General features: G+C 45.5%; 1 protein-coding gene across 12 annotated transcripts in view; it reads right to left on the reverse strand.

Annotated features, from left to right (window-relative positions):
- LOC118359984 (basement membrane-specific heparan sulfate proteoglycan core protein-like) overlaps window positions 1-22,869 on the reverse strand; it is a 154,600-nt gene that overhangs the window by 47,711 nt on the left and 84,020 nt on the right. For 10 of the 12 annotated variants that reach the window (XM_035738960.2, XM_035738955.2, XM_035738962.2 and 7 more), the window contains exons 24-47: window positions 22,219-22,392; window positions 21,788-21,906; window positions 21,496-21,607; window positions 21,148-21,261; window positions 20,798-20,925; window positions 19,304-19,390; window positions 12,665-12,735; window positions 12,451-12,518; window positions 12,116-12,256; window positions 11,678-11,869; window positions 11,145-11,183; window positions 9,482-9,721; window positions 9,279-9,359; window positions 8,323-8,406; window positions 7,848-7,940; window positions 7,305-7,394; window positions 6,930-7,160; window positions 6,585-6,698; window positions 6,204-6,331; window positions 5,866-5,952; window positions 5,594-5,652; window positions 5,254-5,421; window positions 4,305-4,415; window positions 3,994-4,094 (exon numbers count right to left, since the gene is read on the reverse strand). In XM_035738960.2, the coding sequence (XP_035594853.1) occupies window positions 3,994-4,094; window positions 4,305-4,415; window positions 5,254-5,421; window positions 5,594-5,652; window positions 5,866-5,952; window positions 6,204-6,331; window positions 6,585-6,698; window positions 6,930-7,160; window positions 7,305-7,394; window positions 7,848-7,940; window positions 8,323-8,406; window positions 9,279-9,359; window positions 9,482-9,721; window positions 11,145-11,183; window positions 11,678-11,869; window positions 12,116-12,256; window positions 12,451-12,518; window positions 12,665-12,735; window positions 19,304-19,390; window positions 20,798-20,925; window positions 21,148-21,261; window positions 21,496-21,607; window positions 21,788-21,906; window positions 22,219-22,392 (2,832 nt within the window). The remainder of the gene's footprint in view (window positions 1-3,993; window positions 4,095-4,304; window positions 4,416-5,253; window positions 5,422-5,593; window positions 5,653-5,865; window positions 5,953-6,203; window positions 6,332-6,584; window positions 6,699-6,929; window positions 7,161-7,304; window positions 7,395-7,847; window positions 7,941-8,322; window positions 8,407-9,278; window positions 9,360-9,481; window positions 9,722-11,144; window positions 11,184-11,677; window positions 11,870-12,115; window positions 12,257-12,450; window positions 12,519-12,664; window positions 12,736-19,303; window positions 19,391-20,797; window positions 20,926-21,147; window positions 21,262-21,495; window positions 21,608-21,787; window positions 21,907-22,218; window positions 22,393-22,869) is intronic. The other 2 variants (XM_035738954.2, XM_035738966.2) reach the window with 2 other exon arrangements.

Genomic DNA, 22,869 nt, shown 5'->3' on the forward strand with positions numbered 1-22,869 from the left:
CGATCATCTCCTTTGTTTTGTTGACATTGAGTGTGAGGTTATTTTACTGACACCACACTCCCAGGGCCCCCACCTCCTCCCTGTAGGCCGTCTCGACGTTGTTGGTAATCAAGCCTACCACTGTAGTGTTGTCTGCAAACTTGAGTTGGAGGCGTGCATGGCCACGCAGTCGTGGGTGAACAGGGAGTACAGGAGAGGGCTCAGAACGCACCCTTGTGGGGACCCAGTGTTGAGGATCTACGGGTTGGAGATGTTGTTACCTACCCTCATCACCCAGGGTCTCGAGCTTAATGGCGAGTTTGGAGGGTACTATGGTGTTAAATGCTGAGCTGTAATCGATGAACAGCATTCTTACATAGGTATTCCTCTTATCCAGATGGGATAGGGCAGTGTGCAGTGTGCAGTGTGATGGCAATTGCGTCGTCTGTGGACCTATTGGGGTGGTAAGCAAATTGGAGTGGGTCTAGGGTGTCCTTGATTAGTCTCTCAAAGCACTTCATGATGATGGAAGTGAGTGCTACAGGGCGGTAGTCATTTAGCTCAGTTACCTTAGCTTTCTTGGGAACAGGAACAATGGTGGCACTCTTAAAGCGTGTGGGAACAGCAGACTGGATAAGGATTGATTGCGAGGGTTAAAACGTTTAAATGTTTTACTCACGTTGGCTACAGTGAAGGAGAGCCTGCAGGTTTTGGTAGCGGGCCGTGTCAGTGGCACTGTATTGTCCTCGAAGCGAGCAAAAAAGTAGTTTAGTCTGTCTGGGAGCAAGACATCCTGGTTTTTCTTTTGTAGTCCGTGATTGACTGTAGACCCTGCCACTCCACTTTGTCTCTATACTGACACTTAGATTGTTTGATTGCCTTGCGGAGGGCATAGCTACACTGTTTGTATTCGGTCATGTTTCCGCCCGCCCGACTAGCATCACCACTTTGGACGGTTCTGACTTAGAATATGTGGACAACTACAAATACCTAGGTGTCTGGTTAGACTGTAAACTCTCCTTCCAGACTCACATTAAGAATCTTCAATCCAAAATTAAATCTAGAATCGGCATCCTATTTCACAGCAAAGCCTCCTTCAGACACGCTGCCAAACATACCCTTGTAAAACTGACTATCCTAATGATCCTTGACTTCGGCGATGCCATTTACAAAATAGCCTCCAACACTCTACTCAGCAAACTAGATGCAGTCTATCCCAATGCCATCCGTTTTGTCACCAAAGGCCCATATACTACCCACCACTGCGACCTGTATGCTCTCGTTGGCTGGCCCTCACTACATATTCGTCGCCAAACCCACTGGCTCTAGGTCATCTATAAGTCTTTGCTAGGTAAAGCCCTGCCTTATCTCAGCTCACTGGTCACCATAGCAACACCCACCCATAGCACGCGCTCCAGCAGATATATTTCTCTTGCTCCTTTGCACCCCAGTATCTCTACTTGCACATCATCTGCACATCCAGTGTTAATGCAAAATTGTAATTATTTAGCCTCTATGGCCTATTTATTGCCTTACCTCCCCACTCTTCTACATTTGCACACACTGTACATATATTTTTCTATTGTGTTATTGACTGTACGTTTGTTTATGTGTAACTCTCTTGTTTTTGTCGCACTGCTTTGCTTTATCTTGGCCAGGTCGCAGTTTAAATGAGAACTTGTTCTCAACTGGCCTACCTGGTTAAATAAAGGCGAAATAAAATAAAAAATAGTTTAACTTCTTAGAGATAGGGGGGGCTCTTTTAATTTTTGGATAAAAAACGTTCCCGTATTAAACAAGATATTGTGTCACGAAAAGATGCTCGACTATGCATGTAATTGACAGCTTTGGAAAGAAAAAACTCTGACGTTTCCAAAACTGCAAAGATATTATCTGTGAGTGCCCCAGAACTAATGCTACAGGCGAAACCAAGATGAAATTTCATACAGGAAATGGTCCAGATTTTGAATGCCCTGTGTTCCAATGTCTCCTTATATGGCTGTGAATGCGCCAGGAATGAGCCTGCACTTTCTGTCGTTTCCCCAAGGTGTCTGCAGCATTGTGACGTATTTGTAGGCATATCATTGGAAGATTGACCATAAGATACTACATTTACCAGGTGTCCGCCCAGTGTCCTCCGTCGAAATTATTGCGTAATCTCCAGGTCTATGCGCGTTCCATTTTCTTCAGAGGAGAAAGTCAACTGCCACGAATGATTTATCATCGATAGATATGTGAAAAACACCTTGAGGATTGATTCTAAACAACGTTTGCCATGTTTCTGTCGATATTATGGAGTTAATTTAGAAAAAAAGTTTGCGTTGTAATGACTTAATTTTCGGGGTTTTTCTTACCCAACGTGATGAACAAAAGGGAGCGATTTGTCCTACACAAATAATCTTTTTAGAAAAACTGAGCATTTGCTATCTAACTGAGTCTCCTCATTGAAAACATCTGAAGTTCTTCAAAGGTAAATGATTTTATTTGAATGCTTTTCTTGCTTTTGTGAAAATGTTGCATGCTGATGCTAGGCTTAATACTATGCTAGCTATCAATACTCTTACACAAATGCTTGTTTAGCTATGGTTCAAAAGCATATTTTGAAAATCTGAGATGACAGTGTTGTTAACAAAAGGCTAAGCTTGAGAGCTAATATATTTATTTCATTTCATTTGCGATTTTCATGAATAGTTAACGTTGCGTTATGTTAATGAGCTTGCGGCGATAATTACACTCCTGGATTCAGTTTTTTTTCGTAGCCAAACGTGATGAACAAAACGGAGCGATTTGTCCTACACAAATAATATTTTTGGAAAGACTGAACATTTGCTATCTAACTGAGAGTCTCCTCATTGAAAACATCTGAAGTTCTTCAAAGGTAAATTATTTTATTTGAATGCTTTTCTTGTTTTTGTGAAAATGTTGCATGCTGAATGCTAAGCTTAATGCTATGCTAGCTATCAATACTCTTACACAAATGCTTGTTTGGCTATGGTTCAAAAGCATATTTTGAAAATCTGAGATGACAGTGTTGTTAACAAAAGGCTAAGCTTGAGAGCTAATATATTTATTTTATTTTATTTGCGATTTTCATGAATAGTTAACGTTGCGTTATGGTAATGAGCTTGAGGCTATAAATAGGATCCCGGATACGGGATTGCTCGTCGCAACAGGTTAATAATAAGGCATATGGTAAACAAAGGTGTTGTCAATTATAACCTGTTTCAGGATGCTAGGTGGTATTTCTCACATCACTACCTCACAGGAGAGGCAATTGAACGTCTTTTTGGAAGAATTGCCTCCTGGGGGTGGTTATAGCATTTCTTTCACACAACCCATCAATTTAGACCAGTGCGTCGGGTAAGCGTCATCTAATAATCATTCAATATTTTTATCTGGACACTTTCTGTTTTTGATATTCAAATAACCATTTCACTGTACAGTTTACACCTTCTGTATCCTGTGCATGTGACAAATACACTTGATATAGTGTGTGTTTACCAGAGATGGTAACGTGAAGAACAACATGACCTGCACCAAAGTCAGATTAGGATATAGGCCAAAGGACCAGACAAACTATTTTTATCTGGAGATAAAAAATAGGCTAAAAGTTTTACCACTTTTAGTCTTGAAATGGGTCTATCCTTAAAGAGATTAGTGGGCTGAGGCTTAAGAGAATGATGCTAAATGGGGGGTAGAAAAACATTGGTCCTCCAGTATGTGCACCAAACAATTCAAAGGGCCATTTTCTCAAAAGTGGGGTTACAAGTTTATCAACTTTCAAAGCAAAATTACTTTCCCATTGTTCCTCAATTGCAGTGTATGATATACAATTTTGTAGCTTTGAGTCTCTCCTTTTATCCACTGTAAAAAAAAACTGAATTTCAAATTTTGCTACATAGGACAAAATCCAGGTGGTGGGAAATGATTTAAGCACAATGTCAACCATCAAAGATACATTAAAATAAGCCAAATTAATTGTATTAATGTCTCCATGTCGGTCACTAGTCTTACCTGGCTCTTGGCTGTGCAGATGAAGCTGACTGTTGCGCCAACTGTGACACTCCGTGCTTTGGGCTCCTCGATGGTCACTTGAATGGGTTTGTACGAGACAGCTGGAGAAAGACATGCACAGAAACCATTCTGTAAACACTCAAATGTCCCAAGTTACAATTTCTTAAAAGTTTTTACTGTCTCAACTTCGAACATATTTTGTTCAAGTCAGTTTTAACTATTCAACAACTATCTGCAAGATCAGTGGGGGGGAAAAAAATCACAAAAGTATTCCAAATACACTATTTTAACAGACAATTAGAAATGCGTACTTGTGACGACAATCTCAGCGCGGCTCCTGTTGGTGTTGCGTTGGTCTCTGCAGGTACAGACATACATGCCTGTGTCACTGGGCTGAACACTGGGGATATGCAGCTCCTCTCCTGAGAGAATAGGTAGGAACACGGAATGAGATTAAATTACCAAGGGGAATGGACTAGTACTTCAATAGAGTAGAAAACCCTTACAGTTTCCCATGAGTCACATCCAGCAATTTTGGATATTTTAGTGTAAAGTACTGTAGTGTAAACAACACACACTACAGGGTACAAAAATATGTTTTGAGCAAAAATATATTTTTTACAAAACCGAACACTTCAAGATGTTGTTCTGCTGGGAATCTGTGATGTCATCACCTCCTCTCTTGCTTGAGAAAAAATTGAGGAGCAATAGAGAACAAAAGAGGACATCCCCCCCCCCACTACCAAGTTGCCAGGGAACTCAGTCACCTGACAGGGTCAGTCAATCACAGGCCTTATCTGGTGGGGTAACAGACCCCCACTACCATCTGTACCTCAGTCTTTCTCTGCAACTCCAGGAGTGAATAGCAAGGTGACCAACCACCTGGCTGTAGCAACCCACAGAAGACTGACCGCTGGGACACTCACCCCATGGACACTTCCCTCTCTGGACATTACCTACTGTGTAGTGCATTTATGACCATACAACCACTTCTACTAGTCCCATCTTGCTACATTGGTGTGTGTGCATCTTAAATGTGTGCAAAAAAAGTGTGTTCTGTACATCTGTCTCCTACTGGTCATTACTACACCTTCTAACAGAGGCGCAGGGACGATTGTATCTATATTCACCAATACTGGTCTTTAGTGAGGAGTGTATACTGTGCCGCTATATACAACAACAGTAATGTATGTATGGCTCTTATGCTAGGCCAAGTCATACTCCCTATTACCCAGAACTGGTCTGTCCAGTATACTATACCTTGTCTTTGTCTGACGGCGCTGTTGGTCACGGGGCGTCCATCCTCCCTGGACCAGTAATAGTAGTGGGGTGGAGGGCCGGTCACCTGGCACCGCAGGGTCACTGGGCTGCCCTGGGCCACCAAAACCCTCTCAGGGTACACTTTCACCACCAGGGAGGCTGCCGCTGCTGGGTCAGAGGTTAAGGGTCAAAGGTTAGGGCACAAGGATCAATCGCAGATACACTCTTGGTGGTTACAGTCTGGCAGGAAGAAAAAGTAGATTGATTTTGAGTTCCTTTTCAGTTGGTTCACTCAATACAACATGTATCCAAGTCTACTGGACGTTTTGGGTTCCCTTACTATTGAATGGACGACACTTAATCCTGTCTTGTGGATTTCCAACGTATCCAGTTGCACAGCTGTAGGGGACAGAGAGAAAGACATTCATATAGAGTCAACACAACGTCAAAGGACACTGAAAAGCCAGTCTGAATAGAGCAGCCTGGTACTAGCTTAGTTTGTGTTGTATAGCCATTGGCATGACAATGACCACAGGACACCGACAAGACAGAACAAACAGATCTGGGACCGGGCTGGAATAGAGAGGTAAAGAGAGAGTTGTGTCAGCTTACCGCTCACAGTACTGGCCAGTGTATCCAGGCTGGCAAGCAGTACACTGATAACCACCGTTACCAAGGCTCTCACAGGTGGGGGAGAACCTGGCAAACACACACAGATAAGCAAGTACAGTATACTCCAGTAATAACTAACCCTGTGGGATCTGTTCCAAGTTGGGATGTAGGGCAAAGTTTCAAAGACAGATATGAATGACTGAGAACTACATCTTGTTCCAATGGAGGACCATTTTGATACTGTTTATCATTGTTACAGAAGCAAAGCAACGACCCCTTTTTATCCCCCATCCGGACTGTGTTCTGTGTCCTAATCCTGTTAGCGGCTCACTACTCACTGGTTGTCAGAGTCGGTGTGAGGGCAGGCACAGGGCTGGCAGTCCTCTGGGGTTCCAGCGGTGGGATCCCCATAGAAACCTGGGGCACACTGCTCACACAGCTCTCCCTGGGTGTTGTGCAGACAGCTCTGGAAATGCGGGAAGACGACAACCACTCGCTTCTTATTCAATGTACTTGTTTCAAATCTACTGCTATTTAGGACCTGAGGCCATGTGGGTGGTGAGCTAGGATTCATTGTGATCTCAGAGGCTGAACTGATCCTACATTAGCATTCCTGGTTTTAAATTAACGAGGTTAACCTGGATAAAATGAAGGTTAAATCAACTAAATGAGAAATTCATCAAAACAACTGCCCAAAAGAGATTCTCTGGGCTGCATACCGTGCAGATGCCATTCTCGGGGTGGCAGGAGTCAGAGTGCCCGTTGCACTCACACAGCTCACAGTGGCCCAGGTACAGGCCCCCTCCGGTACGAGTGTAGCCAGGGGCACAGTCCTGGTAGAGTGAGAGTTACAACTGTCATCACACATCACACCGTGGGCTTGACACTCTCAGGGTGGGTTTCCTGGACACGGAGCCTGGTCCTCCTTCGAGCATGCTTTCTCCAGGAGGCAAAAAATGTCAAGTCTGCTGACTGTTCAAACATACATACATTTACGTTTGAGGTTAATTAGTCAACATTGCCACTTGTGGCAGAGAGAGAGAGAGAGAGAAAGCTCCTCTTACCTGACAGGAGAGTCCCTGGTAGGCGGGCGGGCAGCGGCACTGCTCAACCTCCAGAGCCTGAGCCAGGCCGCTGTAGTTGGGCACGGCCACCTCCATGCTGACCTCGGAGATGCTGGAGGACCTCATCTCTGTGTAGTAGGAGGCCCGCACCAGGATGTCATCCAGGTCAGCCAGCACCATCATCAGGTGCTCCCTAGTGGCAGGCATGCCGTCTGGGCGACGCCAGTTCTCCTACAGGGCAGGGATATGGGAGTTACTACTATTGTATCACCAGGATGCTAGTGTGACCTGTGTCAATGAGGAACGGATGGTAAAGGTTGCAATCAAATCACCATTTGGGGACTATAAAGATCGCAGCTACTGTATAACACTGACCTCTCTGAAGACGAGCTCAAACTGGCGGGACTCTCTTGTCCCCTTTCCCCTCTGCCAAAGCTGGCGAGCCACCAGGGTGATGTCATTTCCCTGTGGGCAACAATGACAAGGGCAACCCATGGCAGGTGAGTGTAAAACGAATTGATGCGACAGCAGTACATGGAAGAGAATGACGTTCATAACTTGTGGGGTCCTGGGTGTGCTATGGAATGGATGCAACAACAGTACATGGAAGAGAATGACGTTCATAACTTGTGGGGTCCTGGGTGTGCTATGGAATGGATGCAACAACAGTACATGGAAGAGAATGACGTTCATAACTTGTGGGGTCCTGGGTGTGCTATGGAATGGATGCAACAACAGTACATGGAAGAGAATGACGTTCATAACTTGTGGGGTCCTGGGTGTGCTATGGAATGGATGCAACAACAGTACATGGAAGAGAATGACGTTCATAACTTGTGGGGTCCTGGGTGTGCTATGGAATGGATGCAACAACAGTACATGAGATTGAACGCAATGTTAACTTTGGTGCCTACTTACAATAATCTGAACATCAGCGTCTTCGATGGCTGTTCCTCTCTGGCCGGCTACATAGGAGATGGTATACTTCAGCTTCCCACCATACGAGATCACCTATTGTAGGGGTTGGAGATAAATACATTTAGGCCTCTTCTATTAGAAATGTGTCTTTCTGTAAGAGCAAAAACGTGAAGCGATCATAGAACACATGATGTATTACATTTCTCTAAGACGTTCATCTTCTCCAATAAAAACGGAGTCATGCTTGACCTCCCACCACTTGGAGAAGTGTCTTAGTTAAACAGGGATCATTAATTAATAAGTGCTGTACACTACACAGGGTTGTCTGGCTGTGCCGCCCTGTCCTTCATTTCCCTTCCACAGCTCTGATAGTTCAGGTGGAGGAATGGTGGGGTGGCTCTGTGGCCAAACGGTTAACCGAAGGGTAAACACCCAGTCAGGGTGTGGGAAGGCTGGGCCTGGCTCGTACTGTTACCTTATCCCCTATGAACTGCTCTGGGAGCTGCCAGTAGAGCGTGTCATCCGGGTGCAAGCTGAAACCTTTGTAGAACAAAGCATACTGGGGCAGAGGAAGGAGAGCATGAGAGAGTAAGCCAGAGACAGAGCTCAAAAGATACGCAAGGAGAGAGAGAGAGAGAGAGAGAGAGAGAGAGAGAGAGAGAGAGAGAGAGAGAGAGAGAGAGAGAGAGAGAGAGAGAGAGAGAGAGAGAGAGAGAGAGAGAGAGGCATCGCAAGCACAGTAGAGAGGAGAGCAGAGAAAGGGTTTACATTTTGGTCCCCTACTAGTTAACTACTACTTGGTGACAAAGTGACACTCACACCATGCGTTAACTGGCAACTAAAACAACAGCTTCCAGTGTGTATAATGTGAAAATCACAGCTTGTAAAGGTGACTGTGCGACATGTTTAGACCCGTGTACAGTATAATTATAGAGTACAGATCCAGTGCTACTCTTTAAGTGAAGAACTACAGAGTACGACTTTAACAGTAATTGTGTACTGTGCTTTAAAGAGGAAAATGCCACCCTGCTTAGTCATGGAATTTATGCACATACTGCCCTTTTCAGCCCTATCTTCTCTTTCTTGTTCTTTTGAAAAAGACCCAGGCAGCGAACACTGACAATACTAAGGAAAACTATACAGGATAACCCTGTGAAATATTCACTCTCATGATTCGTGAATGGATGACTTTATGATCAACCTGATCAGTTGTTGATTAACCTTCCTGGCTACAGTACACTGTATGTTATCACATGGAGGGAGGCAGTTTCCTCTGCTTGTGTTTGTCAAGAGCAGGGACATGCAGTCAGACAGTCTGGTTGTCTGTCTGTACGTCTGTTCATCATTTAGCCAGCCAATCAGTCAGCTAGCCAATCAGTCAGTCTGTCCGTCCGTCCGTCCGTCAGTCAGCCAGCCTGTCATCATGTCTACCTGGCTGGAGGCCCCTGCAGGCCCGGGGCCACTGGGAGCACTAGGAGGACCCACTATGTTCTTGGTCCCCCGCTGTTGAGTCTGTCAACAGGATCAGGCCCAAAAAGAGAGTAAACCAGTCAGTAACGACCACAATAACAACTATGGATGAGCTTAAAAGGTAAAGGCTTGAGTGTTTCTCATAGGGGTTATTTTAGATGTACCTTCTGTCGAGGAGAGTGACCTGGGGAGGCTGGCTGAGGACTAGTAGGCCGTACCAGGGAGGAGAAACCAGTGAGGGAGGAAGGGGGAGAGGGGGGCCTCAGGGGGGTACGAGACCCGGCCCGAAACGAGGCACTGGGGACCTTCCTCTCAGAGGAAGAGGAGGGAGGGAAGGGAGGAGAGTCGGCTGGAAAGTTGGAGAGGATTGCCCAGATCTCATCATCCAGCTTCTTCACTTGTTCCTGGGGGAGAGGATGGGGAGGGTGGTGGGGTGGAGTGGGGGGGGCTCATGAGGGTTTCCCCAAAGGAGACCGCCCGCCATGCAAGGTAAGAGACACACCAAGCACTGGGGTCTGGGGGTGTTGGTAGGGGGACATGCTGTGTCATGCTCTTAACCAGGTCTACAACCCTGTGGTATGTACACAACTTCACTCACTGGGGCCATTGAACTTTCTAGTTTCTACAATCCTAAAACAGGGAAGTCTTGACGCAACACATCCAAACACGTCGGCTATTAGACACGACATGGCTCTCTTCTCTTCAAATTCCAGAGCGCCTCACAATCCCATTCAGGTCAGTTTGTAATACACACACGTGCATTTTTACGACATGCATCTGGTAAATGTACTGTCAACGTGCTGCAGTTGCTTTCATGCTGATGTCTACCATGCTACAGTAAATACCCAGTCACATACTGTCTTACGGGTGGTGGGATTATCTTTCAAGGCTGTCATGGCAATTGACATCTCAAAAGGCCATCCATATCAGGGGAAGGGGGAGGCTGGGTTGTACTGTTGTCATTAGATGTGTTGTATGGACATAGCAGTGGGTGTCTAGGCTACAGTAGGAATACCTGTCTAGCTCTTTTGGACCTGGAGGTGCCATTACCCTTCGAAGACTTCATCATGTCCCAAACGGACGCATCCTTCCTCCGTTGCTCCTCTGTCCAGGCGGAGTCTCTCTAGTGTTGTGAATAAACAAGGCTCCCGTGATCACTTTCTAATTCCCCACGTGGGAGCCAGCGGACGACTTTAGAACTAACGGGGGACTTGAAGAACTTAACTGCTGTTCACAATGTCGGACGTCTGCAAAACTCCTCCTGACTCAGTGCACTACATCAGAGTCATCCACCGCGTGAATGGTCCATTAAACAGAGTGATGTCTAAGTAACCAATACGCGTAGAGTGTAACCCGCGATGGCATGTGAACCTGAAATATTCCTAATATTACAGAAATGTGTGTAAATAGGGCCATTGCTGTATGTCGATTGCTGCTACAATGGAGCTGAAACTAGGAACAATTTGAGACCATTGGAAATGCAGGAAACCCATGCATCTCAAACACACAAAACCTCCTACACTCAAGAAAACAAGGGTAATGTATGACGCGTTTATCTCAACACAAATCAAATCAAATCTGTACGATCAAATGACAAATCACACCAATCCTTTGTTTGAATTACAGGCAAACATTTTAGTCATCAATTCTTCACAAAAAAGTGTTATTTTTATTTTTATGTGTAAACTGTCATTGGTGAGGGGCTGGTAAGTAGCCTTTCACTGTAAGGTTGTACCTGTTGTATTCGGCGCATGCGACTAATACAATTTGATTTGATACGGGTCAATCCACAATCATCACCACACGACAAGCACCGCTCTGGTTTACCTGGTGCGCTCGTCTCATACGAGCAACGAACGCGTCCTTCTATAGAGTGGACAGGCAAACCAAGAGTAAAAATAACTCAATTACACTTGAATGATGCATAAAGAACCAACATCTTCTCAAGACAAATAATGAAATGCATCCATGTGATGCTTTCTAAAAGTAGATGCATCAACAAACAGTACAGTACTGACTTCTATGGCCAATGCTTTCTGATGAGGTTCTACCGCCTGTAATACATGGTAAATTCATGGAGCATACAACCAAACGTCAATTTCCCACTATGAGATTGGCCCTCAAACGTAGTGTTTTCTACGATAACTCATTTAGCAAACCCTTTCACAACAAAGACCAGCACAGACATTCAGGCAGAAATTGAGAGAGCATTTAAGCGCTGTTAGGAGCAGGAATGCTAGAGGATTCCCGAATGAGAAGAAGCCACTTCGCACCATATAGCGAGAGAGTGGGAGTAGACGTCGGGACAGCATTTGTATCGTCTGATGGCCACGGTGGACAGATCCTCATCTGGGACTCACCTTATCCCCTTGGAAAGCCTCGGGCAGCTGCCAATAGTGGGGCTCCTGGCCCAGGTAGTCAAAGTTGCTGTAGGAGAGCTGGGTGCCGTCAGTGGACACCTCCACGGTGAATCCGGTGGAGATGCGGTTGGTGCGCTGCCGGTTGACCAAAGCAAAGCCCTGGAAGTTGCCTGGGGCAAAGACGGATGATACCTGCAGGACACACATGAAGGGATGATCATCCAATCACACTCAGAGAGACAGAAAAACAATTTATTCAGTTCAGCTGTTAGTATATGTTTGTGTGATGACTTGCCTATATTCCTTAATTGGTCATTGTCACGTCAAACTCAAACAAATATGAGACCAGCGCCAGGCTACTCTCAAAGTGCTCTCTTCGTATATTTACTCATATATTATTTTCAGGAAGTCGTTTCCTAGTTCTTGTCGCCTGGGTACCTGGTCTCTGTCGTGGGAGGAGCTGGAGCACTGCTGAGTGACTCCCATGCAGAAGCAGGACAGGCAGCCATCTTTGTTGTCTGTGCTGAGGTGGAAGGTTCCCTGCTTACAGTTGGAGCAATCAGGGCCCTCAACGTTCATCTGAGACACAATGATATAGTGTGAGAGGTGAACCTACACATACATAGAACATAGACTTGAATGGGAATGCCATTCAAGGGATTATATTTATATGGGACAAACCTAGAGAGATAACAAGTGGATAAGGATATAGGAGGATGTCAATGGGGCTGGCAGTTTTAATGAAAAACATAGCGAAGCCTTGGTTTGCTTACCTTGCAGCGACACACACCATTTCCATTGCATCCTTCACTTCCTCTCTGATCACAGTCGTAGCAGTTATCTGTAAACATGCCATAGCTGAGCGTTGCACTCAGTGTGCCTTCATTCCACCAAATACTATAATGTACACAGGCGCAATCTGTTAGCATGGTTAACACCGCCCCCTGAGGGGATAGAGTTATATTTAATTGAATAATCTATACCTACCATTCAGATCATTGTTGCCAACAATACACGTTTGTCCAAGCTGGGGGTTGCCTGTGTACCCAGCAGCACATCTGAAAAGGAGAACAGCCAACATTTACACTTTAAAACAACCATTTCCAGTCAAAGAGGACACACACAGGGAAGGAGCAATGGGGGCAGGAAACTGAGCGAGCCGTGTGAAGAGATACGTGATGAGGCTTGTCCTCGCAGCACACTCTTGGCCCAGAGTAGACACATGAAAATACACTGCTAGTCAAATACTACGCACAATGTATACACGCTACACAACAGAGCTGTCACATTATTAGCCAACAGCAGCAATTTATTCATTGTGGATTTCCATTGTCCATGCACTAGGCATTCCCCAGGTCCCCTGCAATTATGAGGGGGGTTTATTTTTTTAAAACTTCTCACAATCACATAGGGGACACATACAGCTTTGCTACACCACTTGAAAATCCACTGACTTTTGAGTATCCCAGATGCAAAAGAAGGCTAAAAGGTGTGTATGTATTGCCGATGTTGGAGATAGACAAAGCACAGCCAATGCTACAACTCTCAACATGGGTCAAATGTTGAAACCATCTCTCTTCTCATTAGGTTGCTAGAAGATGAACTGAGGAAGGTTGCGTTAAAGTTCATTTTCTATTTTAAAATAATGTGTCACCAAACCTTGATAAAAGACAGCAGAGCAGAGAGAATGAACCGGAGAATTGAAGTCTATGTGCAGAAAGAGGCATCATATCACATCATGATATAACACTGAGAAGCTAAGAAGAAGCAAGCTGAGGCACTATGTCCATCCACCAAAGCTCTGTCCAGCTAAAGAGCCCAATAGGCCAGGCCACCCTAGGGGAGAGCTACCCTCGCTGCTCCAGTTCTTACCTTGTCACTGGAAGCTCCACGGTTGAACAGCCAACAAACGCACAGCTTCAATGGGACTTTGGAAAAACCTGTCCAGTCTAACTTTACAGTAAGAAGCTAAAACGGTTTTTGGAAACTATCTGACCAATGCATGATGAAGCCAAATCTGGGATATTATTGAGGTAAAGAAATGGGTTGACATTTTACATGTTTCAATGTTGCTATTTGGGTTATGCACAGTAAGAAAAAAATAAAATAATTTGAAGTCCAATCACAAGGCAGCAAGGGCAGAATGAATGCTATAAATACAGAATACACCACAATCACATTTACATACACAATCATATCGATAGTCATCCAATCACAATAGCAGATGGAATTAAAACGGGATTTACTCCTGAACATAGGGACGTCGGAAAGCTTGGGCAAACTCACTTCAAATACTTAACTGGCAGTACTGTATAGTTTACATCAGTGGATGCTGGTGGGGGGAGCTATAGGAGGATGGGCTCATTGTCATGGCTGGAATAGAATTCATGGAACAGATTCAAACATGTGGTTTCCTACTGTTTGTGTGATGTGTTTGATACCGTTCCATTAATTCCAGCCATTACACTGAGCCCATCCTCTTATAGCTGCTCCCACCAGCCTCCACCCGTACACATATACAGTGCATTCGGAAAGTATTCAGACCCCTTCACTTTTCCCACATTCTGATACGTTACAGCCTTATTCTAAAATAGATTACATTGATTTTTGTCCTCATCAACCTACACACAATACCCCATAATGATGAAGTGAAAACAGGTTTTTAGACATTTTTAGCAAATGTATAAAAAAAATTAAAATAGAAACATCTTATTTGCATATTCAGACCCTTTGCTATGAGACTCGAAATTGTGACCAGGTGCATCCTGTTTCCATTGATCATCCTTGAGATGTTTCTACAACTTGATTGGAGTCAACCTGTGATACATTCAATTGATTGGACATGATTTGGAAAGGCACACACCTGTCTATATAATGCCCCACAGTTGACAGTGTATGTCAGAGTAAAAACCAAGCCATGAGGTCAAAGGAATTGTCCGTAGAGCTCTGACACAGGACTGTGTCGGGGCACAGATCTGGGGAAGGGTACCAAAACATTTCTGCAGCATTGAATGTCCCAAAGAACACAGAGGCATACATCATTCTTAAATGAAAGTAGTTTGGAACCACTGGTCACCCGGGCCAAACTGAGCAATCGGGGGAGAAGGACCTTGGTCACTCTGACAGAGCTCCAGAGTTCCTCTGTGGAGATGGGAGAACCTTCCAGAAGGACAAACATCTCTGCAGCACTCCACCTTTATGATAAAGTGGCCAGATAGATTCCACTCCTTAGTAAAAAGGCACAAGACAGCCCGCTTGGATTTCGCCAAAGGGCACCTAAAGGACTCTCAGACCATGAGAAACATGATTTGGTGATTTGGTCTGATGAAACCAAGATTGAACTATTTGGCCTGAATGCCAAGTGTCACGCCTGGAGGAAATCAAGCCCCGCTTATCACCTGGCCAATACCATCCCTATGGTGAAGCATGGTGGTGGCAGCATCATGCTGTGGGGATGTTTTTCAGCAACAGGGACTGGGACACTAGTCACCATCGAGGGAAAGATGAACGGAGCAAATTACAGAAATATCCTTGATGAAAACCTGTTCCAGAGCGCTCAGTACCTCAGACTGGGGCAAAGGTTTACCTTCCAACAGGATAACGCCCCTAAGCACACAGCCAAAAAAACGCAGGAGTGGCTTCGGGACATGTCTGTGAATGTCCTTGAGTGGCCTAGCCAGAGCCCGGACTTGAACCCGATCCAACATCTCTGGAGAGACCTGAAAATAGCTGTACAGCGACGCTCCCAATCCAACCTGACAGAGCTTGAGAGGATCTGCAGAGAAGAATGAGAGAAACATCCCAAATACAGGTGTGCCAAGCTTGTACGGTCATACCGAAGAAGACTCAAGGCTGTAACTGCGGCAAAAGGTGCTTCAACAAAATACTGAGTAAAGGGTCTGAATACTTATGTAAATGTAATATTTCAGTTTTGTAAAACCTGTTTTTGCTTTGTCATTATGGGGTATTGTGTGTAGATTGATGAGGGGGAAAAAATTTAATCAATTTTAGAATAAGGCTGTAACGTAACAAAATGTGGAAAAAGTCAAGGGGGTCTGAATACTTTCCGAATGCACTGTACTTGCATGATTGGGCTAAACCAAATTTTACATGTACAATTTGTCCATATAATAGGGGTAATTTATCAAGTTTAAATGTAATACTCTCTAAATACTGTATGTGTACGTCTTGAGGTAGTCTGGCCCACTGGGCTAAAGGAAAAAAGCACCAAACAACTCCTGTAAATACACAACTTTGAATATGGTAACTGTATATTATTTCATGATGCAGCTTTAAACACAATAACAATGTTGCCTTTACATGAAGAACTTACTCTCAACTCACGCAGTCCTTTATAAAAAGAAATAAGTAGACTTATTCCATAGATACAAATACATAATAAAAATAAGCATAAATATCAGGACCACAAACAGATTCTTTTAGATACATGTTGAAATTTGTTCAAGTTTGTTCAAAATATATATATAAATGTACCTAATAATCAGGGATAATTTTGATTGGAATGGCCAGCCTTCCTAAAACAATGTGAAAAGAACCATCGGAACCATCTTGCTTCTGTTTCTTGTTCTTTTGGGATGATTTTTGATCATTCCTTTGAAGTAGTTTGAGCAGGTCCAGAACATTGGACTGGGGCTGGGCTTTCTTCTTCTGTGGGCGTCTCTTGGTACTAGTAGCTTTGACTTTACTCTTCGTTGTAAACCTGGAACGCTTTGAAGAAGAGGCCGTTTTGGTGGGTGCCGACGTGGTGGTGAGAACTTTCTCGGAGTAACTTGTTTTAGCTTTTGACACTTCCTGAACTTTGTGGGACGGTGGGGCCAACTGGTATGAGTCTGGAGCAGTGGTTTCCAAGTTAGGTCGAGAGTTACCATCGTTTGAGTCGGATGGTTTCTTGACAACTGTTTCTTTGAGTTTAACATTGGGTTGAACCTTTGAATGAGGTGCAACTGATCTAAAGGCACTGTCTTTTTTATCGTTGCTCCTAGCACGAGAAGCATCCTTTCCCTTTTTAGCAGCTTCATTACGTGACTTGGACACCTGTGTTGGAGGCTTACGTTTATGGGATGGTGGTGCCAGCTGATATTTAGTGTTAGCCAGGTCGTCTACAGCTTCCCTTGGTTTTGATTGACGTGTCTGTGTTGAGAGCTTATTAGCTGTCACATGAAGCTTGGCCATCGTAGCCTTTGTTTCAGGCTTTGTTGTACTACGTGGTCTAGTGCTGGGCTTTGTTGTACTACGTGGTCTAGTGCTGGGCTTTGTTGTACTACGTGGTCTAGAGCTAGTCCTGGGTTTACTTATGGTAGTATTTTGTCTTGGGCTGGACTTTGAATTGACATTTCTTTTGGTGGATCTAGTTAATGGTTTAGGTTTTGTAGTTTGTTTGACTGTTTTGGTGGTGGACTTATGGGCCATTGTGGCTTTCTTAGCAGGGAGACGGGGCGTGGGTAAGCTATTGGGGACTGTGGCTCTAGTTTGTGACCTGGTGGTTGTGGATTGAGTCCCGACATTGGATCTCAGTGTTGTCACGGTTGTTAATTGAGAAGTCCTGAAGGAGTGTCGAATTGTGGTAACCCTTGGCACCAAGGCTGTGGACACTGGTGGCAGAGCCATCGCCTCCTTAGCAGACCGTGCTCTGTGTCTGACGCGTTTCACCTTGTTCATCTCCTGAGCCAGGGCAGTAAACCCATCTATCACAATCTCCAGACGACCCTCCAGTCTTTTCAGACGAGTTTCCATGTCTGTGTAGCTACTCTCCAGTTCGCCCACCCTCTCCTTCTTCTCCAGGGCAGACTGTGACTGCAGCATCTCCAGCTGGGTGCTGAGATTGCTCTGCTGGCCCCTCATGGCCTGGATGCCCTCCCTGATGTCCAGGGTGTTGCTCTCCAACATGCTGAGGCGCTGGTTGAAGCGGTTCATGTGGAGCCTCATTAGGAACTGGAAGCTGTGCTCTCTAACCTCAGGGCTGGGCGTGTTCAGCGATGGAACCCTGGGTGGAGTCCTATTCAGGTGGACTCGGACCATGTCAGCTATGGGGGTGGTTGTGGTTGGGTGAGTAGGAGTCATAGGGTGAGTGGCTGGGCGAGTGGGAGCGGGTGGGCGAGTGGTAGGGCGAGTAGGGATGGTAGGGTGAGAGGGTTGGGTACGGTGGCTGGTAGTGGACAGTAGGCTCCATGTGGGGGTGTATGGTCTTTGGCTATAATCTGTGTCCTCCTCTTTTTCCTCATCTGGCTGTTGGCTGTATTCAGTGTCCTCCTCATCATCATCATCTGGCTGCGGACTATAGTCTATCTCCTCCTCCTTCTCCTCGTCTGGCTGTGGGCTGTAGTCTATCTCATCCTCCTTCTCTGGCTGTGGGCTGTAGTCTATCTCATCCTCCTTCTCCTCGTCTGGCTGTGGGCTGTAGTCTATCTCCTCCTCCTTCTCCTCGTCTGGCTGTGGGCTGTAGTCTATCTCCTCCTCCTTCTCCTCGTCTGGCTGTGGGCTGTAGTCTATCTCCTCCTCCTTCTCCTCGTCTGGCTGTGGGCTGTAGTCTATCTCCCCCTCCTTCTCCTCGTCTGGCTGTGGGCTGAAGCGTGTGTCCTCCTCCTCCTCCTCATCATAATCCTCCTCCCTCTCCTCCTCGTCTCCACTGCCCTCTGGCACCACATGTTTCCTCAGGCTAAAGTTGAACACTGCCTCACCACACCCGGGCGGGAGGAAACCCTCATAGTCCTCTTGCAGGTACGGGTCCACACAACTGTCTTGTTTTCTTAATGATCAAAACATTAAAATGAGACATAGGGCAGGGTCAACTTATCAAAACATACCAAATGTTTGTCTACCCCAGTCACCTCATCGTCATCTTTGCACATCGAGTAGCAAAGAGTCGTCAAACAGACATGACATTAGAAAATAGATTTATGCCTTGTAGAGAGAATAATGTCAACATGGCCCAGGCATAAACACTGGCAGTATTAGCCCACAGCTTCTAAACCTTTTAACAAGCAGCTAAAGCAGGAGACTCAGAGAAAGTTCTGGCAAAGCAATCAAGCAAAGGCAAAGGAGAGAACGCAAAAGCCATGTGGCATAAGGTTTCCTCAGGACACAACTACAAGTCCAAACACGAAAAGACTTGGTTTCACCACTTATTACTTTTCTTGTCGTAAAAGCCAGTAACACAACTCATTATGACACGTGTAATCCCATGGAACACCAGACACATTTTTAAAACAAAAATGCCCATTGATAAACACAATGTCCGTTTGCCAAGCGCATTAACACAACCCAGATATTGACCGCTCAAATAGCATAAAGAGCAGTGCTACTGCGGAGACCAAACCCGACCCAGAGAAACCTTTACTAACTAACTGGAATGGGTGGCGTTGGTTTGAGATTCGCTTCTCCCACACCACTCCACGAAACACTCACATATCAATCATGACTGGTTGGAGAGACTGGTTGAAAGAGGGATGCAAATCGGACAGACATGCTACTATACCCGTTTTAATAAAGGAAACAAGTGGGTGCCAGACTAGTCACCTCTGCTTTCCGTGCTTTGGCCAGCCCAGCATCCCCAGACCACTGACCAGTAAGGCTGGAAGGGTTAGGTGGAGATGGAGCGAGTCTTACCTTTCGCAGCGCCGGCCGGTGGAGCCAGGGGGACAGTTATCACATGTCGGCTGACCGTCCGCATCCTTGTAGCAAGACAGAGAATACCTGCAGGAAAGGAAAATACTTTCATCAGTCTTGTAAACCAGTAGACAACCCTACTCCGCATTCTAAATATCAAGGTTATCGCTGACACAAGGGTGCGAACTGCATGACCAGTCAATGACAGATCAAGAATGAACTTTGATCTCTATGAGGTTGACCCATCAGTTAAATGTAGTGTTTTATAAGTAGATGAAAGATGTTTTTTTGTAGACAATAAGTCTGGAGCTTGTTCCAGAGACATTGATCCATCTAAAGGTGTAGTTCTGTTCTGAAGAGCAGGGGTTACCAAATTTTTTCACTCAGGGCCCCACTTCCAGCATTGGGGAAAATCCTGCGAATAATCATGAGGATTTTGCAGGTTTAAAGCTTATTTCCTACAACTCTACACATTTTGTCATTAGGTCCAAAGAAAATGTTGCAGTTTTAAAGCACATTTTCTTGCAATTCTATACATTCTGCTATGTCTAATGTGTATTCATGTGATATTTGAGTGACAAAAAAAATTACAACAATATCTATGGGCTAGAAAACCTAATCCTTCCATTCCGCCCCTCGCACCCCACAGTTTGGGAACCACTACTGTAGAGCATTGGTTCTCAACTGGTTTTGCCTTGGGACCCAAGTTAAAACCGGTTGTCTCAGTCACGATCCAATATTAACACTGTCATTTTTTGTTGTTGTATTTTTTCGGATTTTACCCCCAATGTCGATCTTGTCTCATCGCTGCAACTCCCGAATGGGCTCTGGAAGCGAAGGTCCAGTCATGCGTCACCCGAAACATGACCCGCCAAACCGTGCTTCTTAACACCCGGCCGCTTAACCCGGAAGCCAGCCGCACCAATGTGTCGGAGGAAACACTGCTCAAACTGACAACCGAGGTCAGTCTTTGGGCGCCTGCCAGCCACAAGGAGTCGCTAGAGAGCAATGAGCCAAGTAAAGTACCCCTGGCCGGACGATGCTGGGCCAATTGTGCGTCAACCTATGGGACTCCCGATCACAGCCGGTTGTGATACAGCCCGGGATCGAACCCATGTCTGTAGAGACTCCTGTAGCACTGCGATGTACTAGGGCCGAAAACTAGTTTTAATACTATATTTTTTAAGTAATTGCAGCATTTCTTCAAGCAGATTCTTGATGACCACAAAATCAGCCAAATTCACCGGAATAGAGCTGCCAATATCTCTTAATACCGTGATTGAAGAAAAATTGTACAGAGATTAAATTATTATTTAATTACTACCACTTTCAAGCAGGTTTTTAGTAATCTAGTTTAAGTTCAGACCGGAGTACTTTTTCATTTAAATAAATAGTCAGAGACACTCGACCCATTCAAATGCTACCGCGACCCAAATTTAGGTTGCGACCAACCAGAATCGCTGCTGGAGAGTACATGAGGAAGAGTGAACTCACTGGTTGCTGGGGGAAGTGCCAGGGCAGGGGCAGGACTGACAAGCCTGAGGTCCGTCCGTCATAGGGTTGCCGTAGAAACCTGGCAAACAGCGCTCACACCTTGGGCCGGCCGTGTTGTGAAGGCATTGCTAAAAAAGGGAGACACATGAGAGGGAAGAGAGAGAGAGTGGCGGATCCATCCATGGAACAGTGAAATCCTATTATGAGCCCATGTGTGTTCGGAACCTGTTTCCACATGTTGGGATTCGCCATGAAACCATTAGCGCATTCCATAGCAGACTTCAAAGCCAAGTGCAGCTGTAGCACTGTACTACTGGCATACATTACAACCGGAGGGTGGAGCGACTTACCAAGCACGCGCCTGTCACCAGGTCACAGCCGCTGGCGTGGCCGTTACAGTCGCACCTCTCACAGGTACCCAGGTAGAGCCCAGAGCCTGTACGGGTGTAGCCCACATCACACTCCTGTATAGAAACAGATTGAAAGACATGGGAAAACAACACATGCAGCACAGTTGACTGTCTTGCCGTTCCATTACAGCTCTAAGAGTCCCACTCTGTGTTTCTTTCCGAGACGTCTACAGTACCACGGAACAAAGTGAGCACACTGGAACTTTACAACTCCAAGAGGTAACAGAGGAGGAACTAGAAAATCGGGATGTACAGTACATTGATTTTTGTGGTATGTGTGTGCTGTACCTGACATGATGGACCGTTGTAGCCCTGGGGACAGGCACACTCCTCCACTTCCAGGGCCCTTTCGTTGCCTGTGGAATGTGGCACTGCAATGTCCATCCGGATGTCTGAGAGACTGAACAACAGACAGCGACACAGGTGAGGCAACAACAACAACAACAACCATAACAACATCAGCCACATGGGTGTTTACAATAGAGCCTACTGAGAGCTGTTTCCTAAACGATTCTTAAGAATCCTAATCATGTGGAATCATTCGGAGTGAATCTCAACAGGGCACCTGGTTCAGTTTTACCTGGACTCAACCATGTTGACAGCGTAGGTGGCTCTGATCATGAAGACTGTAGTGTCAGCCAAGGCCATGAGGAGGTGTTCACGTGTGCAGGGCTGTCCATCAGCACGCCTCCATGCAGACTGGAGGAAACACAGGGAGAGAGAAACGAAGCTCAGTGCAACACTGCTATGGCAAACTCAGGACTGGAGTTGGGATTTGGGATCTAATTAGGTCATTTAAACAAGATCATCAACGAAGACAACATGGTATTGTATGTTGATGTTAAGATTACAAACAGTTAAGAATCCGTCAAAAAATAAACACTCGAGCACCTGAGTGCACACACACACACACACACACACACACACACACACACACACACACACACACACACACACACACACACACACACACACACACACACACACACACACACACACACGGTGACCCACTTCTCTGAAGGTGACAGTGACAGTGGCGGGGGGGAGGGGCTTAATCTGGGAGAAGTGTTCCAGGAAGATGCCGTTGCCTTGGAGAACCACGTCTGGCTGTCTGTCGATCACCAGGGAGCGTTGTCGGGGCTCGTAGTGCACAGTGTAGCGCAGCTCCCCGCCGTAGGCTGTCACCTGGCAACAACATGTCAGAAAGAGACGTTCAAGATTCTAGAACAACCATTCTCTTAACTCTACTGGACGGTGGAAAGGTATTTCACTCCATGAGACTCTAAAGCTAGCCAGGTCACAGGTCACATGATGACATGTGCATGACCATGAGAGCTTAGTAGAGAGCTTCTCTTCATGTAGCCTCTATATTTAGCCTCTATATTTTCCACATGTTGAGAGAGCATGTGGACGGTGACATCTAGCATGACCACATTTAAATCACACCTTGCTTCCAGAGGGAAGACTACTCAGTAAAAAATAAAGGTGGATGACAGTTTCTCCTGTCCCTATAGTCGACTCTCAGGGTAAGAGGAGAAATACATATATATATATATATATATATATATATATATAAATACATGCAAGTGTAAAAAAAAAGCCGCCAACCACTCATCTCTCCCCTTGTCTCTCATCTCCCCGTCTTCCCTCTCACCCCTCCCC

This window comes from Oncorhynchus keta, chromosome 27, assembly GCF_023373465.1.
Source record: "Oncorhynchus keta strain PuntledgeMale-10-30-2019 chromosome 27, Oket_V2, whole genome shotgun sequence".
NCBI classification, from domain to species: Eukaryota; Metazoa; Chordata; class Actinopteri; order Salmoniformes; family Salmonidae; genus Oncorhynchus; species Oncorhynchus keta.